Genomic DNA, 20807 nt, shown 5'->3' on the forward strand with positions numbered 1-20807 from the left:
GTCAGAGGGACCTTGGTGTGCATGTCCACCGTCCCTTAAAAGTATTGGGACAGATAAGGTGGTTAAGGCGGAATATGGGATACTTGCCTTTATTAGCCGAGGCATAGAATATATGAGCAGGGAGGTTATGCTGCAAATGAATAAAACGCTGGTTAGGCCACAGCTAGAGTATTGTGTGCAGTTCTGGAATCCACATTATAGGAAGAATGTGATTGCATTACAGAAAGTGCAGAGGAGATTTACCAGGATGTTGCCTGGGCTGGAGACTTTTAGTTATGAGAGATTGGATTGACTGGGGTTATTTTCCCTGGAACAAAGGAGATTGATGGACATGATTGCGTTGTATAAAATTGTGAGGGACATAGATAGGGTAGACAGGAAGGAACTTATACCATTGGTGGAGGGATCAATAACCAGGGGGCATAGATTTAAGGTAAGGGGCAGGAGGTTTAGAGGGGATAAGGGAAAGAATTTTTTCACCCAGAGGATGATGGGAATCTGAAACTCACTGGCTGAAAGGGTGGTAGAGGCAGAAACCCTCATAACATTTTAGTAGTATTTGTATGTGCACCTGTGATGCCATGGCATACAAGGCTATGGGCCTGGTGCTGGAAAATGGGATTAGAATAGTTAGGTACTTGTTTGACCGGCGCAACTCGATGGGCCGATGAGTCTTTTTCTGTGCTGTAGACCTCTATGGCTCTACAGCCACAAAATACTATTTGAAGCTGCATCATCTCCAGGGTTATTTTCCTATTTAAAACTTAGGAAATGTCTTGAAAGTCATAAAGGCAATTGAAGATTAATTTACAATACTGACTTTATTTCAAATATACAGCATAAAAGAACTATTCCAATGTATACAAAATGGCCACAAAAATAAAGCTTGTGCAAAATAATTCAAGTTATACAATACTGAAGGAAAGGACAGAAACTTGTACAGGTTCCTGCTATAGCAAGCTGGCACCTTTATTTAGTATACTACAAATATCTACCAAAATACTTTCCATCCTTTTCAAGAGCCACTCTGATGTTAAATCAAAAAGGCACCAGTCTATAAATATCTTCATTTACAAAATACATGAGTTGTACATAAAAGGTACATTTTCCATTTGTTGCTGTAGGATTCTACTTAATGCGGTTTCCTGTGGAACAACTTTTCCTCTTGAGAGTGGGTCTCAAAGTTCAACCAGGCACTTAATTTGACCAAGTTAATTTTTGTTCATTCTTTTCTAATAGCTTCACCAATAAGTCGAATAGGGAGACTTCCACATGTATCGGTTTGTATCACGAGCAGTGCCTCGAATCTGCCGTCTGACTCTGGTTTGAACCGGACAGGTAGATTGATGTAGTGTTGAGCACTAAACAAAATGTAAATTCATGAAATTAAAGCAACCTGAACAAAACTGAAATCAACTTTTCCCCTCCACTATAAGGTCAAGTACTTGTCCATTCCCATCATAAGTTTCAGATTAAAATTGCATCTCTCAAGGAAAGATAATAGCAGCAGCATTCACATTTGGTCTTTTAGCTTCATTTGGGAGAGCAAATGGGGGAGGAGAAACAAGAGCCAGCAGATTAAACATCAATGAAACCTATTTTGAAGGTTCAAATTCAAATTAAAAACCCTAAAAAAGTGTACAAAATAGAAGCTCAATTGGCTGAGCAAATCCAGGACTACAGGGGGGTAAAAATTATATAAAACTCTGGTTAGACTCCATTTGGAGTACAGAATTTAGTGCTGGCCACCACACCTCAATAATATACTGGCCTTGAGTGGGGTGCAGGGCAGATTCACTAGAATAATACCAGGGTCAGAAGGGTTAAGCTATTAGGACAGGCAGAGAAGAGGCTTGTATTTCCTCAACTGAAAGATGAAGGGTTTATTGGTTGCAGTTCTGGCGGGGGGTACAAGGTGGAAGGGGAGGGAGAGCAAGGCATAACAACCTTGAAGTCATTACTGGGTCATTCAGAGGTGATGTCAGGAAACACTGCTTCACACAAAAGGATAACTGAAAATCTAGAACTCTCAGCTTCAACAGCTTTGAAGATGAGGGTCAACTGAAGTTGTTAAAACTTAGATCGATAGATTTTTGTTAGTCAAGGGCATTAAGGGTGACAAAACTAAGGCAGGTAAATGGAGTTAGGATACAATTCAGCCACTACCTAGTTGAATGGCAAAGAGTTAGGGGGGCTTAATGGCCTACTCCTGTTCTTATATTCCTGTCCTCTACTTAAAGCTCTGTATTCTTCCTCTGCTTTGAATATTTAAATCAATTTAATTTCATTGTTTCCAATTCTAATGAGGTAAATTCGCTTCGCCGGATGAAGCACTTCATGAGGGAAGGAGGTACAAGAGCTCTATCCAAATTGGAGTGGAATGATAATTAATCTCAATTTCCACATCACTCTGTGATGAAGGAAACAACTCATTAAAGGCAAAGTCTAGGACTGGGAACTAATCTACTATGGGAAGTGATCCATTGAGAATACAACACAAATCAAAACTTTTCTAAAAGTTCACATTTAAGATTGTAGTGAAAATGCAATTTATCTTCTGGGACATAGATGGAAGATTGAGGGAGGAAAGGATAAACAGGGGTTTCATACAGCATCTTTTAAATCCTCATGGTGTGTTAAATCACTTCACAGCCAAACTGATTACTTTTGAAATGTAAACATTGCCTAGGAGCCATGCAGACCAGGGGAGATCACAAATCCAATCCCTGGTCAGTGCTATAAGCAAATCTCAACTGGGGATTTGGTTAAAAAAAAAGAATGTTACAGTAGGCTTCATCATCCTGAGGGAAAGGAAATCAGTCAGACATGTAGTTATTGGATGAGCATACATACCTTTGTCTCACAATTATCACTTTTAATGCAATATACACTTCTAGTTCTATGCAGTACAATTTTGGTGATCAGGACTGTGAAATCAAATTCCATGTATTTCTCAAATTAGTCCTTCTGCTACAATCTTTATTCATTTTGGCCTTGTGCTCCATGCTGATATTCTCAATCTTGGATCTCATCCTCTATAGTTTTCAGTTAAAACGTACATGAATGAAGAGAATTACCAGCATAGAGCATGTTTTGATTATTATCTACTACATGGAAAGAGGCTATATTAGTTTCTACAGTGAGCTACAGCAAGATGCTGAGGACTCAGCATAAATCGCAAGAGACAGGAACAAAGATTCAAACCCCTTGTACAATGTTGCAATTGAGAGATTTAAAACTTAGGGCTCATTAATTCAATTCTCAAGGTTTTGTCTCCTCGTTGCTTCATATTTTTATTGATCACTCACCGCAATGAATAATTGGAATGCTTGATATAAAATGGCTCCCTGGGGTTTACAAATTTCAGCTGCAAATCAACACCAAGAGCATTAGTACAGCTACAAGCAAATACAAACACATGCACATCATAAAATACTTGCTTTGTTAAATTACAGTTTACATCCAACAGCTTTGAGTCAATTAATCCAAACAAGATATCTGAAGAACTGTTCATCACTATTTTAGTTTACAGCATAAAGCAAGCATTATTAAAGATACAAGCACCACTTCAAATTAGCTGTATTAACTGACATGTTTTAATTACTTTATTTTTCTCTTCCTAGATCATTTACCCATGTAAAAATCCAATAAATAAGCATAGATTAATACAGTAGAAAAGAATCAGAGACTAAACCATACTTGTAGGTTTCAACATAATCTTCACCAAGTCCCAGTACAGTTTTATACACTATGCCAAAATGCGATAAGCATACGGTGTATAAGTTATTGCAATAATGCATACTACTTTTACAAACTGCATTAAATTATAAGTTGTAAACAAAGGGATAGATGCACTAGTTCTTTTACAGTTAAATTAATGACAAATGAATGTCCAACCTACATTACCAGCACCTGATGTCTGAGAGAAAATGAAAGCTGTGGTTAAGTTCTGAACTTGTTAAAGTCACATGTTCAGGGTGGAGAGCTGTAAAACACTGTAGAAAGGCAAGCTGCTGCTCCACGAGCTGGCATTGAACTGCATTTAAACAGTGCAGGAAGTCTAACACAGAGAGGGTGTGAGATGGAGAATTCAAGTGGAATGTCATTATAGTACATAGTGTTGACCTCTTGACAGGTGTCTATTCCACTTCACCCACTTCCATTTGATTCTTCTCCCTCTCAGTACTGCAGGAGAAAGGGGCCTTTAGTCTTTTCCGGCCCATTTCCCACACTTTTCTCCGCACCCAGAAAAGCACGATACTGTTTCCCTTCCATCCCACCAGAACACATAACAGACAATTCTTTGCCTTTTCTGCAACCTCCAAAGTGATCCCAATTTATCTTCTTCTATCCCTCCTTTCAGCGTTCTGAAGCGGCTGTTTTCCCAGTGACACTTTCTTTTTTATTCGTTCACAGGATGTGGGCTTCGCTGGCTAGTCCAGCATTTATTGCCCACCCCTAATTGCCCTAGAGAAGGTGGTGGTGAGCTGCCTTCTTGAACCGCTACAGTCCATGTGGCGTAGGTAATCCACAGTGCTGTTAGGGAAGGAGTTCCAGGATTTTGACTCAGCAACAGTGAAGGAACGGTGATATATTTCCAAGTCAGGATGGTGAGTGACTTGGAGGGGAACTTGCAGGTGGGTGTTCCCATGCATCTGCTGCCCTTGTCCTTCTAGATGGTAGTGGTTGTGGGTTTGGAAAGTGCTGTCTAAGGAGCCTTGATGAGTTTCTGCAGTGCATCTTGTAGGTGGTACACACTGCTGCTACCTTGATCCAGTCATAACTGTGCCCCTTCCCAGGCATCTTCTATTTCAAGTACAAGAGATGCAACACCTACCCTTTAACCTCCTCCTATGCCCAGGACCTCCACTCCTTGCAGGCAGGGCAGCGATTTACTTGTACTTCTTCCACCTAGTGTCCTGTACTTGCTGCTCACAATGCAGCCTCCTCTACATTGGGCGATTACTTTATTGAACACCACCTTCCATTCACAAAGGCAATGTTGAACTCTGGCTGCTCGTCACCTCGATTCTCCTTTCTTCTCTACTCTGACCGTGGCCTTCCACACGGTTTCAAATGAAGCTCAATGCAAGCTTGAGGTACAGTACCAGATCCAAAGTTCTTTCATTATTGCATCCTTCATCTTAGACCATATTAATCATGTCCTGCATCCTAATCACATTTCTTTTCACCACAACCCCTTTCCAAGCTCCATTCTTCCTATAGGCTTTCAATTTGTAATTTTTTTCTGATTCTAATGAAAAGTCATCTACCTTCCCCTCCAGGTGCTGCGAAATGGATAATAATGGGTGTATTATCTGAATGATTCATACTGCAGCTCAAGCAGCTTTCATGATGAGGACGATAATGGAAAAACTAAAAGGAGTCTCTCCTGTTATTGCAAAACAGGCTTCACATGGACATGGAATAATTACAGATTTAAAAAAATGCAGAAACAAAAGATAAACAGTCTCTCTTTTTTGGTGTTTCAAACTTGTGTTAAAATATCTACCAGGTGCCCATTATTTTGTCATTATGTTCCAGTCATTTCCCTCAACATGATTTAAAATGCAGTAGAGGCCAGAGTGTTAAGAAAACTGGATATGGTACACTTCTGTATTGACAATGTCATTTGTGTTTGGTCTCAATGGAGATGAATTCTAAAATCATAGCATGTGCCTTCCTATCCAATAATGCACCTGAAGATTTTTAAAAATATTTATTTTTTCATGGGATGTAGGCATCACAGGCAAGGCCAGCATTTGTTAACCATCGCTAGAGTCAACCACACTGACGGAAGGGGCCACCAACAGTGCCATCAAGCGGCACTTGCTTAGCAATAACCTACTCAATGATGCTCAGTTTGGGTTCCACCAGGGCCATTCAGCACCTGACCTCATTACAGCCTTGGTTCAAACATGGGCAAAAGAGCTGAACTCCTGGAGTTCAGCTTGAGAGTGACTGCCCTTGACATCAAGGCAGCATTGGTCTGAATGTGGCATCAAGGCACCCTAGCAAAACTGGAGTCAATGGGAATCAAGGGGGAAACTCTCTGTTGGTTGGAGTCATACCTAGCACAAAGGAAAATGGTTGTGGTTGTTGGAGGTCAATTATCTCAGCTCCAGGACTTCACTGCAGGGAGTTCCTCAGGGTAGTGCCCTCAGCCCAACCATCTTCAGCAATGTCCTTCCTTCCAACATAAGGTCAGAGATGGGGATGTTTGCACAATGTTCAGCACCTTTCGCAACTCCTCAGATACTGAAGCAGTCCACGTCCAAATGCAGCAAGACTTAGACAATATCCAGGCTTGGGCTGAGAGGTGGCAAGTAACATTTGCGCCACCCAAATTTCAGGCAGTGACCATCTCCAACAAGAGAGAATCTAACCATCAGCTGTTTACCTTCAATGGCATTACCATCACTGAACCCACTATCAACATCCTGGGGGGGCTTATCATTGCCCAGAAACTGAACTGGATTAGCCATATAAATAGCGTGGCTACAAGAGCAGGTCAGAGGCTAGGAATCCTGTGGTGAGTAACTCACCTCCTGACTCCCCGAAGCCTGTCCGCCATCTACAAGGCACAAGTCAGGAGTGTGATGGAATACTCCCCACTTGCCTGGATGAATGCAGCTCCAACACTACTCAAGAAGCTTGACTTCATTGAGGACAAAGCAGCCTGCTGGACTGGCGCCCCATCCATAAACATTCACTTCCCCAACCACTGATGCACAGTGGCAGCAGTGTGTACCATCTACAAGATGCACTGCAAGAACTCACCAAGCCTCTTTAGGCAACACCTTCCAAACCTAAAACCACTACCATCTAGAAGGACAAGGGCAGCAGATAGATGGGAACACCGCTACCCAAGTTCCCCTGCAAGCCACTCACCATCCTGACTTGGAAATATATCGCCATTCCTTCACTGTTACTGGGTCAAAATCCTGGAACACCCTTCCTAACAGCACTGTGGTGGACTGAAGCGGTTTCAAGAAGCCAGCTCACCACCATCTTCTCTAGGGCAATTAGAGATGGGCAATAATTGCTGGCTTAGCCAGTGATGCCCACATCTCATGAATTAATAAAGAAAATTACTGTGGATCTGGAATCACATGTAGGTCAGTTCGGGTAAGGATGGCATATTTCGTTCCATGAAGGACATTAGTGAACCAGATGGGTGTTTGTGACAATCAATTATAGTTTCATGGTTATTACTGAGACTAGCTTTCAATTTCAGGTTTTAATTGAATTTGAATAAAAGTTTATAAGTGACCCTTGCAAGTTCACAGGTCCCTAAACAACAGCAGGTAGGCCTAGGCATTTGAAGACAAAGCAGTCCCATGCATCAACATACTTCTGTTGTGACACTATTTTGCACCACAATGCTGTGCTCAACCCATTTAGCAAGTTAAAAAGTGCCTGCAAGTGATGGCAAAATGCAAGACAGTACAAAAATTGTGCTTCTTCAGTCAAGTTTAAAACTCCACACAAATAACCTCCACACAAACAGCCTAATGAATGCAGATATCAAAGTTCTCAGAGCAGTTGAAGTCGTTGCTTTGAAATAGTTAGTAGTGGCTGCAAAAATCAAAGCATGCTTTCTGTATATGTAATGCACATCTGCATAACATGCTTGTATTCCAAGGTGTGTGACAACTATATTATTCTGTGTGTTTATAAAGTAAATTTTAGTCTGGTTCAAAACATCTTTGATTAGGGTTTTCGTCACCTTGTCTTAATATCTGTAGCTTGGGGGTCTATATAAATAGAAGTTGTTGCCCCATCTGCAGCCTTTGCCATGACAAAGAGTAAACCTTTGCAGTTAGCAAAATTTATTAAAAAGGCATTACTGGAGTTTAGAGCTGCTTTTCTGCAAGTTAAGACAAGAGAATCCCTTGAGTGTCTTGCTTTTATATGCCCAATCCTTTGCACAAAGCAGAGTTGAAATAACTCAGCAGCATAGTTATCGTAGTTACTATACAAACACGTTCAACCCAATTTCAACCACAAACCTTTACACATCAGCAACAACTTGCCTTGATATTGTGCCATTGACCTTGTAAAATGTCCAAAAGCCCCTCACAGGATGGAATCAAACAAAAATTGACACAAGCCAAAGACAATGACATTCAGACAGGTGACCAAAGGCTTAGTCACAGGCATAATAGAGCTATGACCTCACACTGTATTTTTATGAAAAATATATCAGCATGGCTACTTCCTAAAATTTTTAAAACTGGACCAAGATGGCTGAAGCTATGTCTGCCTGTAACCCTGAACAAAAAGAACTTTCTGGCTGTGACTTAAAAGAAAAAAAAGGAGCTAAACTAACAGTGTCAGAGAAATTTGCACCTTGTTATCACTGAAGAGACGCTAATGACTGTGGTTGCAGAGACCAAATTTATAGGGAATTATACAAAGGCCATCTACATTTACTAAGCCATGTCTGGCCAACAGACTACTGGTCTGCCAGGGCAAAGGACTCTGCACCTTTCCTTTCAAATTCTTTCTGGTTGAAACATCAATAATCTCAAGAATCCAGAAGAGGAATATACATCCTTTGTATGTCATGTATTGCCAACCAGTCTGCCATTTTCCATCTAGCAAGCAGCAGTTTAGAAAAAGGACTTTGTCCAGGTTTGAACACCTGGTGCCTCATCTACACTTTCTACTGGAACTTCTGACCCAGCATCTACAATCTGTGTGTGCCTCTCTCATCGTGGAAGTCATTTCTACTGGAAAAGTGAGTTATCCAGTATCCAAAACTGAACCGGACTAACCATATAAATATTGTGGCTACAAGAGCAGGTCACAGACTAGGAATCCTGCAGCGTGTAACTCGCATCTTGACTCCCCAAAGCCTGTCCACCATCTACAAGGCACAAGTCAGGATTGTGATGGAATACTCTCCACTTGCCTGGATGAGTGCAGTTCCAACAACACTCGAGTTTTCAGCCTGCCAACCTCTGTGAAAGAATACACCATTGGACTGTGATTCTAGACTCGTATGAAACAATAATTTTTTACTGTGGTCTTTACCCTGTAAATCTTCCTTTCTCTATCCCCCCTCTTATTGTACGAGTGAAAAAGGAGGCTACGTTACAAACATATGAACAAGGAGCAGGAGTAGGCCATTTGACCCCTTGAGCCTGCTCCACCATTTTATAAGATCATGGTTTATCTGCGCCCCCTCCTCTTGTATTTGAGAGCATGCAAATAAACTACCCCTGAGCTTACCCTATCACGAGTTTGTTGTAGGGTTAATAGAAATTGGATTACACCAAAATGAGGGGTTGGAAATACACTACCGCATATAAAGGGGGAAATCAAAATCAAAACATCTCTCTGTTTACAGACGGGTGGCGAGAGAAACCGAGGCTGTTTAAATTAAACCCTCTCCCATCTGTAACGAAAGGTCTTTCAGAAGTGTCTTAGAGGTGGTGGTTTAGGGAGTTAATTCTATTGCCTTAGAACTAGATGGCTGAACACGTGCCTACCAATGTTGGGATGAAGGAAATGGGGGATGCACAAGAGGCCAGAATTGGAAGAACATGGAGTCTTCAAATATTGTGGGTCTGGATTTGCTTAGAAAGAGAGAAGGATGAGATCATGAATCGACTGGGAAGGTGGTGGAGGTGGGTTGCCTCACATCCTTTAAAAAGTACCTGGATGAGCACTTGGCATGTCATAACATTCAAGGCTACGGGCCAAGTGCTGGTAAATGGGATTAGGTAAGTAGGTCAGGTGTTTCTCACGTGTCAGTGCAGACTCGATGGGCCGAAGGGCCTCTTCTGCACTGTGAGTCTGTGACTTAAAACATGAGGATGAGAATATTCTCATATTGAGGTATGGGGCCAGTGTATGTCAAAGAGGACAGGGGTTATGGGTGAACATAACTGCATGCAAGTTCAGATACAGTTCACAGAATTTTGAATGCGCATCAAGTTAAGAGTGTGTGCGAGAGGGGATTCTGACCAAGAGAACAATTGAATAATTGAGTCAGAAGCAAAAAGTAAGGGTTTCAGCAGAAAGGAAGTTTGGAGATGGAGTGGTAAGTTTGCAAGGGCAGAAGGATCATTGTTTTTTTTTGAACGGGGTAATGACAACAGATTTGAACAATGGGGACACCATCAGAAGAGAAGGAACACAAAAAAGGGTTTTTTTGGTTTATTTACGGGATGTGGGCATCACTGGCTAGGCCATCCCTCACTGCCCTTAAGGTGGTGGGGAGCTGCCTTCATGAACTGCTGCTGTCCATGTGGTGTAGGTACACCCACAGTGCTATTAGGGAGGGAATTCCAGGATGTTGACCTAGTGACTGAGTGAGTGGAGGTATATTTCCAAATCAAAATAATACGGATTGGAGGGAAATTGCATGTGGTTATTCCATGCACCTGCTGCCCTTGCTCTTTTGGGTGGTAGAAGTTGCAGGTTTGAAAAGGTTTGCAATATCAGTTAGCATGAGTGCCCGGAAAGATATTTGTATGGTCGGCACTTTTGTGGGAATATGGCAGAGAGCAGGTGGCGAACCCCATGGTCAAGATGGGGAGAAAGGAGAGAAACTGGAGGGGGAGAGTGTTCTGGGTTAGGGTGGGGAAGCTTGGCTTAATGTGGAACTGGGAGGGAGGAATGTCTGATAAAGACAATGAAATCCACAAGTCCCTTGCACTTCTTATTGGAGGCAAAAGGTGGAGGAAGCCAGGGAGGGGGAATTTAAGGAAAAGACAGCAGTGGAAAAAAAGGAAACTGGTGATACCTTCACATTGCAGAATGAACAGCTAGACTAGTTGTACGTCATTAAAATTCAGGCCTGCACCCCTAAGACTTAAGGGAGTGAAGATGGGGGCCATACCAGGGTTGAAGAAAGAGTTTTACTGGGGGAAAAGGAAAAAGTGGAGATGTGTGTGTGATTGAGTAAATGGGAGCAGGAGCATTATGAAAAGCAAGGTTAAACAGTTGAGAGTTTCAAAGTGTTGCTTTAAGAGACTTGCAGAAGAGATTTTCCCTGGAGTCAAGTCTAATCAGAGGATTATTTAAACAACTGAGGTAAACACAAGCTAAGTATGATATTGTGACCCTAGTATATCAGCAGCATCTGGTCCCTTACAGCATACAAGGTACCTCGAAAACCAAGTGTAGCAGTTGTAAAGTTTGGGGAGTAATATATTTCCTATAATGCCTTCAGGCATCAATTCGTAAGGAGTATCAGATTCTCTGGATTATTGGAGGTTAAACCCAAATGCAAGATACTATTTCCCTGTTACTCCAATATTGCAAAAACAATTCAGGTTGCAAATTATTTCAGTTGTATATCCCAGGTTTGCTCATCTTAAACCTTGGAGAAATGCCTCAGTATATTGATATAGCAATATCAAAAAAGAGAGAAACACAAAGAAAAATAGTTTATACAATGCTTCATGTCCTCAAGGTATCTCAAAAGCACTTGATAATCAATTACTTTTGAAGTGGTTACTCATCAGAGCAAATGTTTTTTGCTTTTGTATATCACATTCCTGTCTTGTGGAAAGTGTAGGTTTTGGTTCATTTTAGTCTGATGATATTTAGAAAGCTGCACATTATAGTATGTTTAAACTTACTGTACAGGAAAAGAACTCACCATGTGCGCAACAGATGAACTATTACGTAAATTAACCTTTAATGTGCTTGATTCCCCAACAAGTGTTGCCGGGAAGGAGTATAAATCCTCAGGTGCAAATACACCCTTGTAAGCTGGCTGTTCTTGTCTGAAAAGAACAAAACTTAAATTTTAGTTATCAATTTGATTGGCTCAAAGATCACTTGGATTAGTAGGAATATAGATAGATATGCATCTGGGCAAACATAGCAAATTCATGGTTCTTTTTTCCCCTTCATCAAGGTTGTGGATAATCCATCGTTGAATACATTTAAAGCTGAGATAGACAAGAGTTTTGGTTTCTCATGGAATCAAGGGATATGGGGAGCAGGCAAGAAAGTGGAGTTGAGGTTGATGATCAGCCCCGATTGCATTGAATGGCGGAGCAGGCTCAAGTGGCCGTATGGTCTACTCCTGCTCCTATTCTTATATGTTAACAGTTTACTGCAAACATTTTCTACTGACCCCGTTCTGGTTAATCTTTCCGATATGGATTTCCTCCTTTTCATTGCTATTTCAGTTTTCACCAGTTCAGTGGCTGAATCAGTTTCCTTGGAGCTCCCTTTAGCTTTTGTCCCCTGAAGAGAGATGATTGTGTTGTCAGCAATGAAACAAACAAAAAATGCCAATAATCATATAAATATTGATTTCCTATATGAAAGCACAATATTAGATTCCTTTATCCATGCAGTTTTATCAGCTACCCCATTTTATATCAGTTTTCACTCACAGGGAGGTGGGTGCTGTCAGGAATGCCAACATTTATTACCCACCCTTCATGGCTTTTGAAAAGAAAGTGATCACCTTCTTGAATTGCTCCTGTCCCATATGGTGTAGATATACCACAGTGCAATGCTGTTGGGTGCAAAGTTCCAAGATTTTTACCCAATAACAATGAAGGATCAGCAACACATTTCCAAGTCAGGATGGTGTGTAGTTTGGTGGTGGCATTCCCATGAGTCTGCTGCCCTTTGCCTTCTAGCTGGCAGAGGCCACAGGTTTGGAAGGTGCTGTCTAAGCAACACTGGAGGGCATCTTGCAGATGGTGCACACTATGGCCACAGTACGCTGGTGCTGGTGGGAGTGAAAGGTTAAGGTGGCAGAAAGGGTGTCAATCAAGCAGGTTGTCTTGTCCTGAATGGCATTGAGCATTGTTGGAGCTGCATCATTCAGGAAAATGGAAAGTATTCAATCACACTTCTGACTTATGCCCTGTAGATGACGAAAAGGCTCTGGGGAGTCAGTTGCTGCAGAATTCCCAGCTTCTTAGCCACAGGATTTGTACACTGGTTCAGTTCAATTTCTGATCTGCTGTGGCAATGCCAATGAACCACTGAATGTCACTCTTGCTGGAGATGGTCATTGCCTGGCTTTTGTGGGGCACAAATATTACTTGCCCTTGGCCTTGCTACATGCAGGCATGGACAACTTCTGTGCATGTAATCAATAGACATCCCCACTTCTGACCTTATGATCGAGGGAATGTTATTGATTAAGCATTCATGGTTGGGCCGAGGATATTGCCTCCAAAAGGCATGATTCCAGCCAGCAGAGTTTTAGCGCAGTTCTCACTGACTTCAATTTCACTGGGCTCCTTATACCCATACTCGGTCAAATGCTGCCTTTAATTCAAGAGCATTCATTCTCTCCTGTCCTCTGGAATTCAGCTCTTTCATCCATATTTGGATCAAGGCTGTAATGAGGTCTGGAGTCAAGTAATGCTGGTGGAACCCAAATTGAGCAACCATGTGCAGATTATTGGTGACTTAAGTGTCACTTGATCCCATTGATGACCCCTTCCTTTGATAACTGAAAGTGGACTGATGAGACAGTTGTTGGCTGGACTCTGTCCTGCTTTTTGGGGATAAGACATACCTGGGCAATTTTCCACTTTTGTCAGGGAGATACCAGCATACTGGAACAGCTTAGCTAGAAGCGTGGCTAGTTCTAGAGCACAAGTCTTTAGCACTACAGCCAGGATGTTGCTTGGGCCCATAATCTTTGGTGTTTAATCCATCATTTCCATTTTGCATCAGTTTTTACAAAAATTCAACAGGCATTCTGCCATCTCTGCACTATCCAGGGCACCTCATAGGCTGATGACTCACACACAACTAGCAAGAAGCTCATACCGTAGACTGCTTGTTACTCCAGGCTGAAGACTATACAAATGATAGCCAGTAGTGGAAGCAGTGGGAAATTGAAACACTTACAAGTAGCCAAAAATCAAGTATTTGCAATCATACACTATTAAATCTAGTTAGGACAACACTCCAGTAGATGCTGTCTGCCCTAACAGTATGCTGATTTGCCAACTTGAAGAATACAACCTTGATATTCAAGAGGGCAAGTGGCTGACATCCCATGAGTTTTGAGAATTTAAAAAAATTCATTCACAGGATGTGGGCCTCACTGGCTGGGCCAGCATTTATTGCCCATCCCTAGTTGCCCTTGAGAATGGGATGATGAGCTGCCTTCTGAATTGCTGCAGTCCATGTGGTGTAGGTACACCCACAGTGAGGTTAGGAAGGGAGTTCCAGGATTTTGACCCAGCCACAGTGAAGGAATGGTGATATGCTTCCGAGTCAGGATGGCGAGTGGCTTGGAGGGGAACTTCCAGATGGTGGTGTTCCCATCTATTGGCTGCCCTTGTCCTTCTAGATGGTTGTGGGTTTGGAAGATGCTGTCGAAGGAGCCTTGGTGAATTCCTGCAGTGCATCTTGTCGATGGTACACACTGCTGCTGCTGTGTGCTGGAGGTGGAGAGTGAATGTTTGTGGATGTGGTGTCAATCAAGTGGGCTGCTTTGTCCTGGATGGTGTCTAGCTTCTTGAGTTTTATAGGAGCTGCACTCATCCAGACAAGTGGGGAGTTTTCCATCACACTCCTGACTTGTGCCTTGTAGATGGTGGACAGGCTTTGGGGATCTATTGAAAACGTATTTTAAGGGGAGGCGATGGCATAGTGATATTGTCGCTGGACAAGTAATCCAGAGGCCCAGGATAATGCGCTGAGGACCCGTGTTCAAATCCCGCCATGGCAGATGGTGGAATTTGAATTCAATAAAAATCACTAATGCCCTTTAGGGAAGGAAATCTACTGTCCTTGCTTGGTCTGGCCTACATGTGACTCCAGGCCCACAGCAATGTTGTTGACCTCTGAACAAGGGGCAATTAGGGATGGGCAATAATAGCTGGCATAGCCAGTGATGCCCACATCCAACGAATAAAGAAAAATTTTGCCATGGCACCTCAACTATTTCCTAACAAAATTTGCTTTTATATTCAGTGACTAATGTATAAAACCTGGAAATCCATTTCTTTTCTGGATTTTTAATCTGCAGTCCTGCTTTTAAAGATCTATGTATCTGCACTCCTAGGTTCTTTTGTTTTCTATGTCACAGAACTTTAGCAGGTAGGATATTTGCATTCTGCACTTTTCCACAGAATGCACACTTGTCTTTTGTTAAGCTGCAAGTTTCACTCATCTAACCCATACTCATCATGCTCTTCCATTCAAAAAGTAGAAACGTAAATGTCAGTTCAAAAAAGTGCTTCAGTTTTTATCAAGGTAAATGAAGACCGTTTAAGATGAAGCTAAAACTATAGTTAGCACTTACCGCTCCATGAAGTTGAAACTGAATCTTGTGCTTCATATGTGGCTCGACAGCCAGGCGACACTCCAAATCCCAGAACTGAGAATAGTCACCCTTATCGCGAGGCATAAAGATAATCGGCAACTTCAAAAGATCAGAAGTTGATTCATTTGAGTATGTCATGGTGGTGAACACTAATGAATATTTCTGCATGTTTGAGTTTCAGGCACTACAAAATTCATTCTGCATCAACTTAATTTATAAACAAATCCAATAGGGCTCTGCATTCAATGAAAGTAGTCCATCCCCTATACAAAAAGATAGGCTGATCTGAAAACGTTAAGGGTTTCTGTATTTTACAAGCTATATAGAAACTAATCGTAACGCAAGCATAATTTTTTTCAAAAAAATTTATACTAAGCCTACTCAGACTTTGGAACAATTACTGACATGCCAACAGGCTATGGTATATTGTCAGAATGTAGAAAGTGGCTGATGGCTGCCACTCATGCTCCTATACTGACAGCTCTCTTGTGGAGTGGATTATATTTTTTCTTCCCAAAATATACAGGGTAGGGGTAAAAGAAGATTTCTTGGGGGAAAAACATTTGATGTTTTACTCACTCCAATACAGCACATGACCAAATGCAAGTATTCTTGAAAAATAGTTCTATGAAAATGGATCATTACCTTCTCATTACTGTGTGCCTGCAGTGTTCCAGACACTCTGGCGCATCTGAAGACTGTATAGGTTGCTCTGTAAATGTCTCCACTCTCATCCACCCACTGTTAGATATAATGAAAGCATTTAAATTTAACTCATTTATCTATGAACAGGGCACAATTTCTAACCATTGATCAATAACAATGCAATACATCAAGACAACAAAATACAATTACACCAACACATGCACCACATTATGGGGAAATAACAGCCACACATCCTACCATTAAAAAGAGTGTATTCTTCTCGATCCCCTTGAGCTTAACTATATTTGAAAAGGTAGAATATTGATATAAATAGAACAGACAAAAGTGTAGCAGTAGCTCTGAGTGGGGATAAAGCTGTGGTTGTCAGTGCCATTCCCAGGTGCTGTACTGCATGGCCTGAATTTAACATCTTCCCGGGAACCGGCTGGAAGGCACAGAGTGGAGAGTGTCACCTTCCTGACTTCCTTCTCAATTAAGTCAGGGCAGGAAAGGACTAGGACAGCCTTCCCAAATTGAAGTCCATAAATGGCTTCCTCCCTTAGGTCTATCATGGTAGGCTTGCCTGCAGGGTATTGTGGCAAGGACCGCTCCCTAGGGAAAAACCCTTCCTGCTCTTCCTCATCAGGGTCTGCCTGACTAGCCTGTGATGCCACCCTGCTTATCTGCTCCGGGGACTCCAGTGCTGCTCCTTGTTCCAAGCCTCCTGTAGTCTCAGTGGCCACTGCTCTCTGGTGGCGCTGCTGGCACTGAAGGACTGCAGGCCTCCGACTGACCAATGGCTCTGGGAGGCAGGATCCTGGATCTTCAAAAGGCACAGGAACCTAAATAGCAGGCAGCAAGTGCCTGTTTGGGATTTAATCCCATTGCTGCTCCTGGAAGTAGCCAGCGGCAACCTTGCTGTGGCCATCTGGCTGATGGTTAGGGTGGCCACTAATTTCAGCCCTACATGTGGGCAATCCCCTAAATGGGGATTGATGGGTTAGTACATCATATATGCAACATTAAGCCACACAGATGAGCAAGATGCCAGGTTTTTCATTAGTCCCAAGTTAACGGATCTCAGTTGAGCAGTGGTAGGACCATAAACAAGGAGCAGTACTAGCTGGCATTTCAAGTCCACACATTGTTTGCCTCATCATCTATCTCAGATCTATCTTCCAGAGAGCTATGGTAAGGACAGTTAATACCTGTGACCAAGGACAGTTTAATTGGTGAAACTGGCAGCAACCTCTGGAGTCTGCAGGGGTGCAGTTAAATGTGGGAACCCAGAAGTTGTCACACTTCCCCACAGGGTGCGCTGAAGTTAACCCCCCGCCCTCCTCCACCCTGCAATCAAGTAGCCACTTAAAGCTATTAGCCTTACTGGAAAAACCTTGAAAAGTTACAACTGTTGAATGAGGTGTAACTAGATTTCTGATTGGTGTAGTAACATCCTTATTACTACTCAACAGCTGCACCTGTACCTGAAAAACTAATTTTATACTTGCGGACACAAAACTGAGCAAGCAACTTAAAGTATACAGTGATGTTTAAATGGAAATGGATAAAAATTCTCCTTTAAAATCACTAAGCTTTTAGCAATCATAATGAAGGCAATGTTAGCTTAAACTATTTAAGGTCAGAGATGAAAATTTTGATTTAACATATACAAATTCTAAGACCCGGGAAATAAGCAAAACCTACTTAACATGATTTCTTTATCTGAAAAACCATTATTGCACCAGCTCACCTTTACATATGGAGGTGCAAATGACGATAGAAACCATTTCACAGTTTCTTCCCCATCGTTTTCAATTTCCAATAATGATTCTGTGCCAAGATTAACAAAAGTATTGTTAGTAATTTTAAAACGAAGTTTAACACTTTGTGCTGTGTCAGCCTTGGCTCAGTCAGAGTGCTCTTGCCTCTTGATAAGATGGTTGTGGGTTCAAACCCCATTCCAGGCTGCAGCCCATAATTTAGGTTGCTATCACAGTTCAGTATTGAAGGAGTGCTGCGATTTTGGAGAGCCGTTATTTTTGAATGAAACGTTAAACGGAGACCCAACCTGTCCTCTCAGCTAGATGTAAAGCATCCAATGGCACTATTCAAATGCTAATAGGGGAGTCTCCCGTGTCCTGGCCAACATCTATCTTTTGACCAATGCCTAAAAAGATGATCTGGACTCATTTTGTTCTACACAAATGGTCATAGAGCTTCCCACGTGACAAAAGCAGCAACACTTCAAAAGTACTAACTTATTCAAAGGAGCTTTGACTTGTCCTGAGTGAATGGCACAATATTCATGCAAGTTATTTCCCCCCCCCCCAACTTCTCCAATAGGATGCTGCCCCCATTCAGTGGGAACAGTAAATCGTATTTAATGAAAAACCCTCATCATACGCTCATTTGAGGGAAAACAAACTGGCTAATTAGACACAGCTTTCTTCCAATAAGGCTCTGCACTGCACCACAGTAAGAAGCAATTCCTCCATTGCACTAAATTGCCCTTGATGCCACTAAGCTATAGTTCACTTTTCCTATAAAAGTTGTTAACTGTAACACTTTTCTACCATCTATAATATAACCAATACTGGCAGATTATAGCAGCAATTTTGTTTATTACACTGCTGGTATCATTGCATCAAGTAATAGACATTCCACATCAATTGTTTACAATGGAGCTCCTGTGTACTAGAAATAGGTTTAAATTTAAAAACAAAGTATTGCTTACAGAGTACCCAAATTACAAGTGCCAAGCATAAGTGCAGCAGTGGAGCAGACAGTAATCAAAAGATTCAAGTATCCAAGTATTGGTTATATTACAGATAGTAGAAAATTGTTACAGTTAACAACTTTTATTGGAAAAGTAAACATAGCTTAGTGCCATCAGGGTGATTTAGTGCAATGGAGGTTTTAAATGTCATTCACACCTGCAGTATATATTTCATATCTCTAATGGGTATAAGCAAGAATACAATTTATCCATTTCTATGTGGATATTTCTAAGTGAATATTTAGAATCAATGTAACAAAATGGTTGACTGTCAAGGTTAATTCTGAAAGGTAAGGTGATGAAATAGTGTGCTAGTGTGTGTGGTGATGCATTTTGCAGAAGGAATGGGGAGAAGCAATATAGACTTAATGGCACAGTTCTCAAGACTGTGCAGGAAGAGAATGACCTTAAGGTGTGTGCGCATCGATTTTTGGACATGGCAGGACAAAGCAGTTACGAAAGTATGTGCGATTTTGGGCTTAGTAAATATGAAGCATGGAGTACAAAAGCAGGGAAGTTATGCTGAACCTTTATATAAAGCTCTGGTTCAGCCACAACTAGAATATTATTCAGTTCTGGTCACCACATTATTGGAAGGGCATGAGGGTCTTTGAGGGGGTGCAAAGGAGATTTGCCAGAATGGTTCCAGGGATGAGGGATTTTAGCTACAAGGTTAGGTTGGAGAAGCTAGAATTGTTCTCCTAGAAGAAAATAATATTTGGTAGAGGTGTTCAAGATTTTGACAGGTTTGGATAAGGCAGACAAGGAAAAACTGTTCCCATTGGCTGATGGTACAAGGATTCAGGTTTAAGGTTTTGGGCAAGAGATACAAGGTGAAATGTGATGGAATTTGTGTGTGTGTTTTTTGTTTAAATGCAACAGGTGGCAATGACTGATGTCTATGAGGGCAGTGAAAGCAGAAATGATCAATAATTTCAAAAGGAAATAACCTTGCAGGGCTATGGGGATAAGGCAGGGGAATGGAGGTGACTGGATTGCTCCAAACTCAATGGCCAAATTGCCTCCTTCTGTGCTCTATGACTAATGACTAAGACTATGATTCTATACTAGAAGACCTATGGTGTGCAGTCTTCAGTTTATCTTGGAACAACACATGAATCAAGGAAACACTATATAGCCCACGCACAGCTAATAAAGTTCTCGATTTTTACCTGAACTAGACCCGGCTGATGTTGAGGGAAAATGTACAGTTCTGTTCTTTATCTTTAGTTTTGTAGGAGGGGACTTCAACAGAGGCTTTGCCAGATGAAGATTAGGTGTCCAAGGTTCTGTATCTAGCACTGCAGTTGGGCTTAATACAGCTGCAGAAGTGTCCATTATAACATCTTCTCGAATTTGTACTTTAATTAACTGAACAGGAAATAAAAACATCGTTATTATGTTATGCAATGGTTACTGTATAGCAGATAACACTGACATAAAAGATCTAGGTATCTGAATTAATTTGGTGTAGAATAATTGAGTTTAGTATTGCTGGTGATGGTGATCATCTTGAAGTGATCTTGCTCAGTTAGCAGCTTTAAAATTTTAAAATAGCCAGATAAACTGACATTCATGTAAACAAAATGTGCATTTACTGCACAATAAGCAATCTGGTGCTGATAATATAGCAGAATGCTATTTATTCCCTTGTGGTCAAGTGTTAGCTCTTTAACTGGAGCCATCAAACCGCAACTCCTTTGTCATTGCTCTTTCAATATTTTCCCTTTTCAAATGTTGTCTAATTTTTGAAATAAGCTTTAGTTCCTGTCCCATACAACTTCACTACATTCAAATAACTTTCTATGAGAAGAAGCTTCTGCTATTTCCTCCTTTTCCCTTCTGGTGTTCATTGAGTCATTGGCTCCATGACAGTGGAGTTAACCTATCATAGCGACTCTTTAAAGATCTTTCATAATGTTGAAAACTAACCACTTAATTCTGGGAAAAGTGCCCCAATAGGCTGTGACTTACTTTGTAGCTATAACTTCTCATCTAATGATGGGGCATTCAGAACCTCAATATTCCAAATACTCCTCATCATTATGTTGAATAAACTCAACTTTACTTCCTTGCTTTTAAATTCAAATTGTGCAAGAGTCCACATATTTC

General features: G+C 41.4%; 1 protein-coding gene across 1 annotated transcript in view; it reads right to left on the reverse strand.

The window, feature by feature from the left end:
• Positions 1 to 802: 802 nt before the first annotated feature.
• The window catches only part of cep192 (centrosomal protein 192), a 135680-nt gene continuing 115675 nt past the window's right edge, over positions 803 to 20807 (reverse strand). Inside the window, exons 40-47 of the mRNA XM_078541058.1 lie at positions 19868 to 20066; positions 17670 to 17749; positions 15920 to 16015; positions 15254 to 15373; positions 12101 to 12213; positions 11618 to 11744; positions 3309 to 3367; positions 803 to 1361 (exon numbers count right to left, since the gene is read on the reverse strand). Of these exons, the coding sequence (XP_078397184.1) occupies positions 1223 to 1361; positions 3309 to 3367; positions 11618 to 11744; positions 12101 to 12213; positions 15254 to 15373; positions 15920 to 16015; positions 17670 to 17749; positions 19868 to 20066 (933 nt within the window). The 3' untranslated portion in view covers positions 803 to 1222. The remainder of the gene's footprint in view (positions 1362 to 3308; positions 3368 to 11617; positions 11745 to 12100; positions 12214 to 15253; positions 15374 to 15919; positions 16016 to 17669; positions 17750 to 19867; positions 20067 to 20807) is intronic.

This window comes from Cetorhinus maximus, chromosome 4 (genome assembly GCF_964194155.1).
Source record: "Cetorhinus maximus chromosome 4, sCetMax3.hap1.1, whole genome shotgun sequence".
Lineage (NCBI taxonomy): Eukaryota > Metazoa > Chordata > Chondrichthyes > Lamniformes > Cetorhinidae > Cetorhinus > Cetorhinus maximus.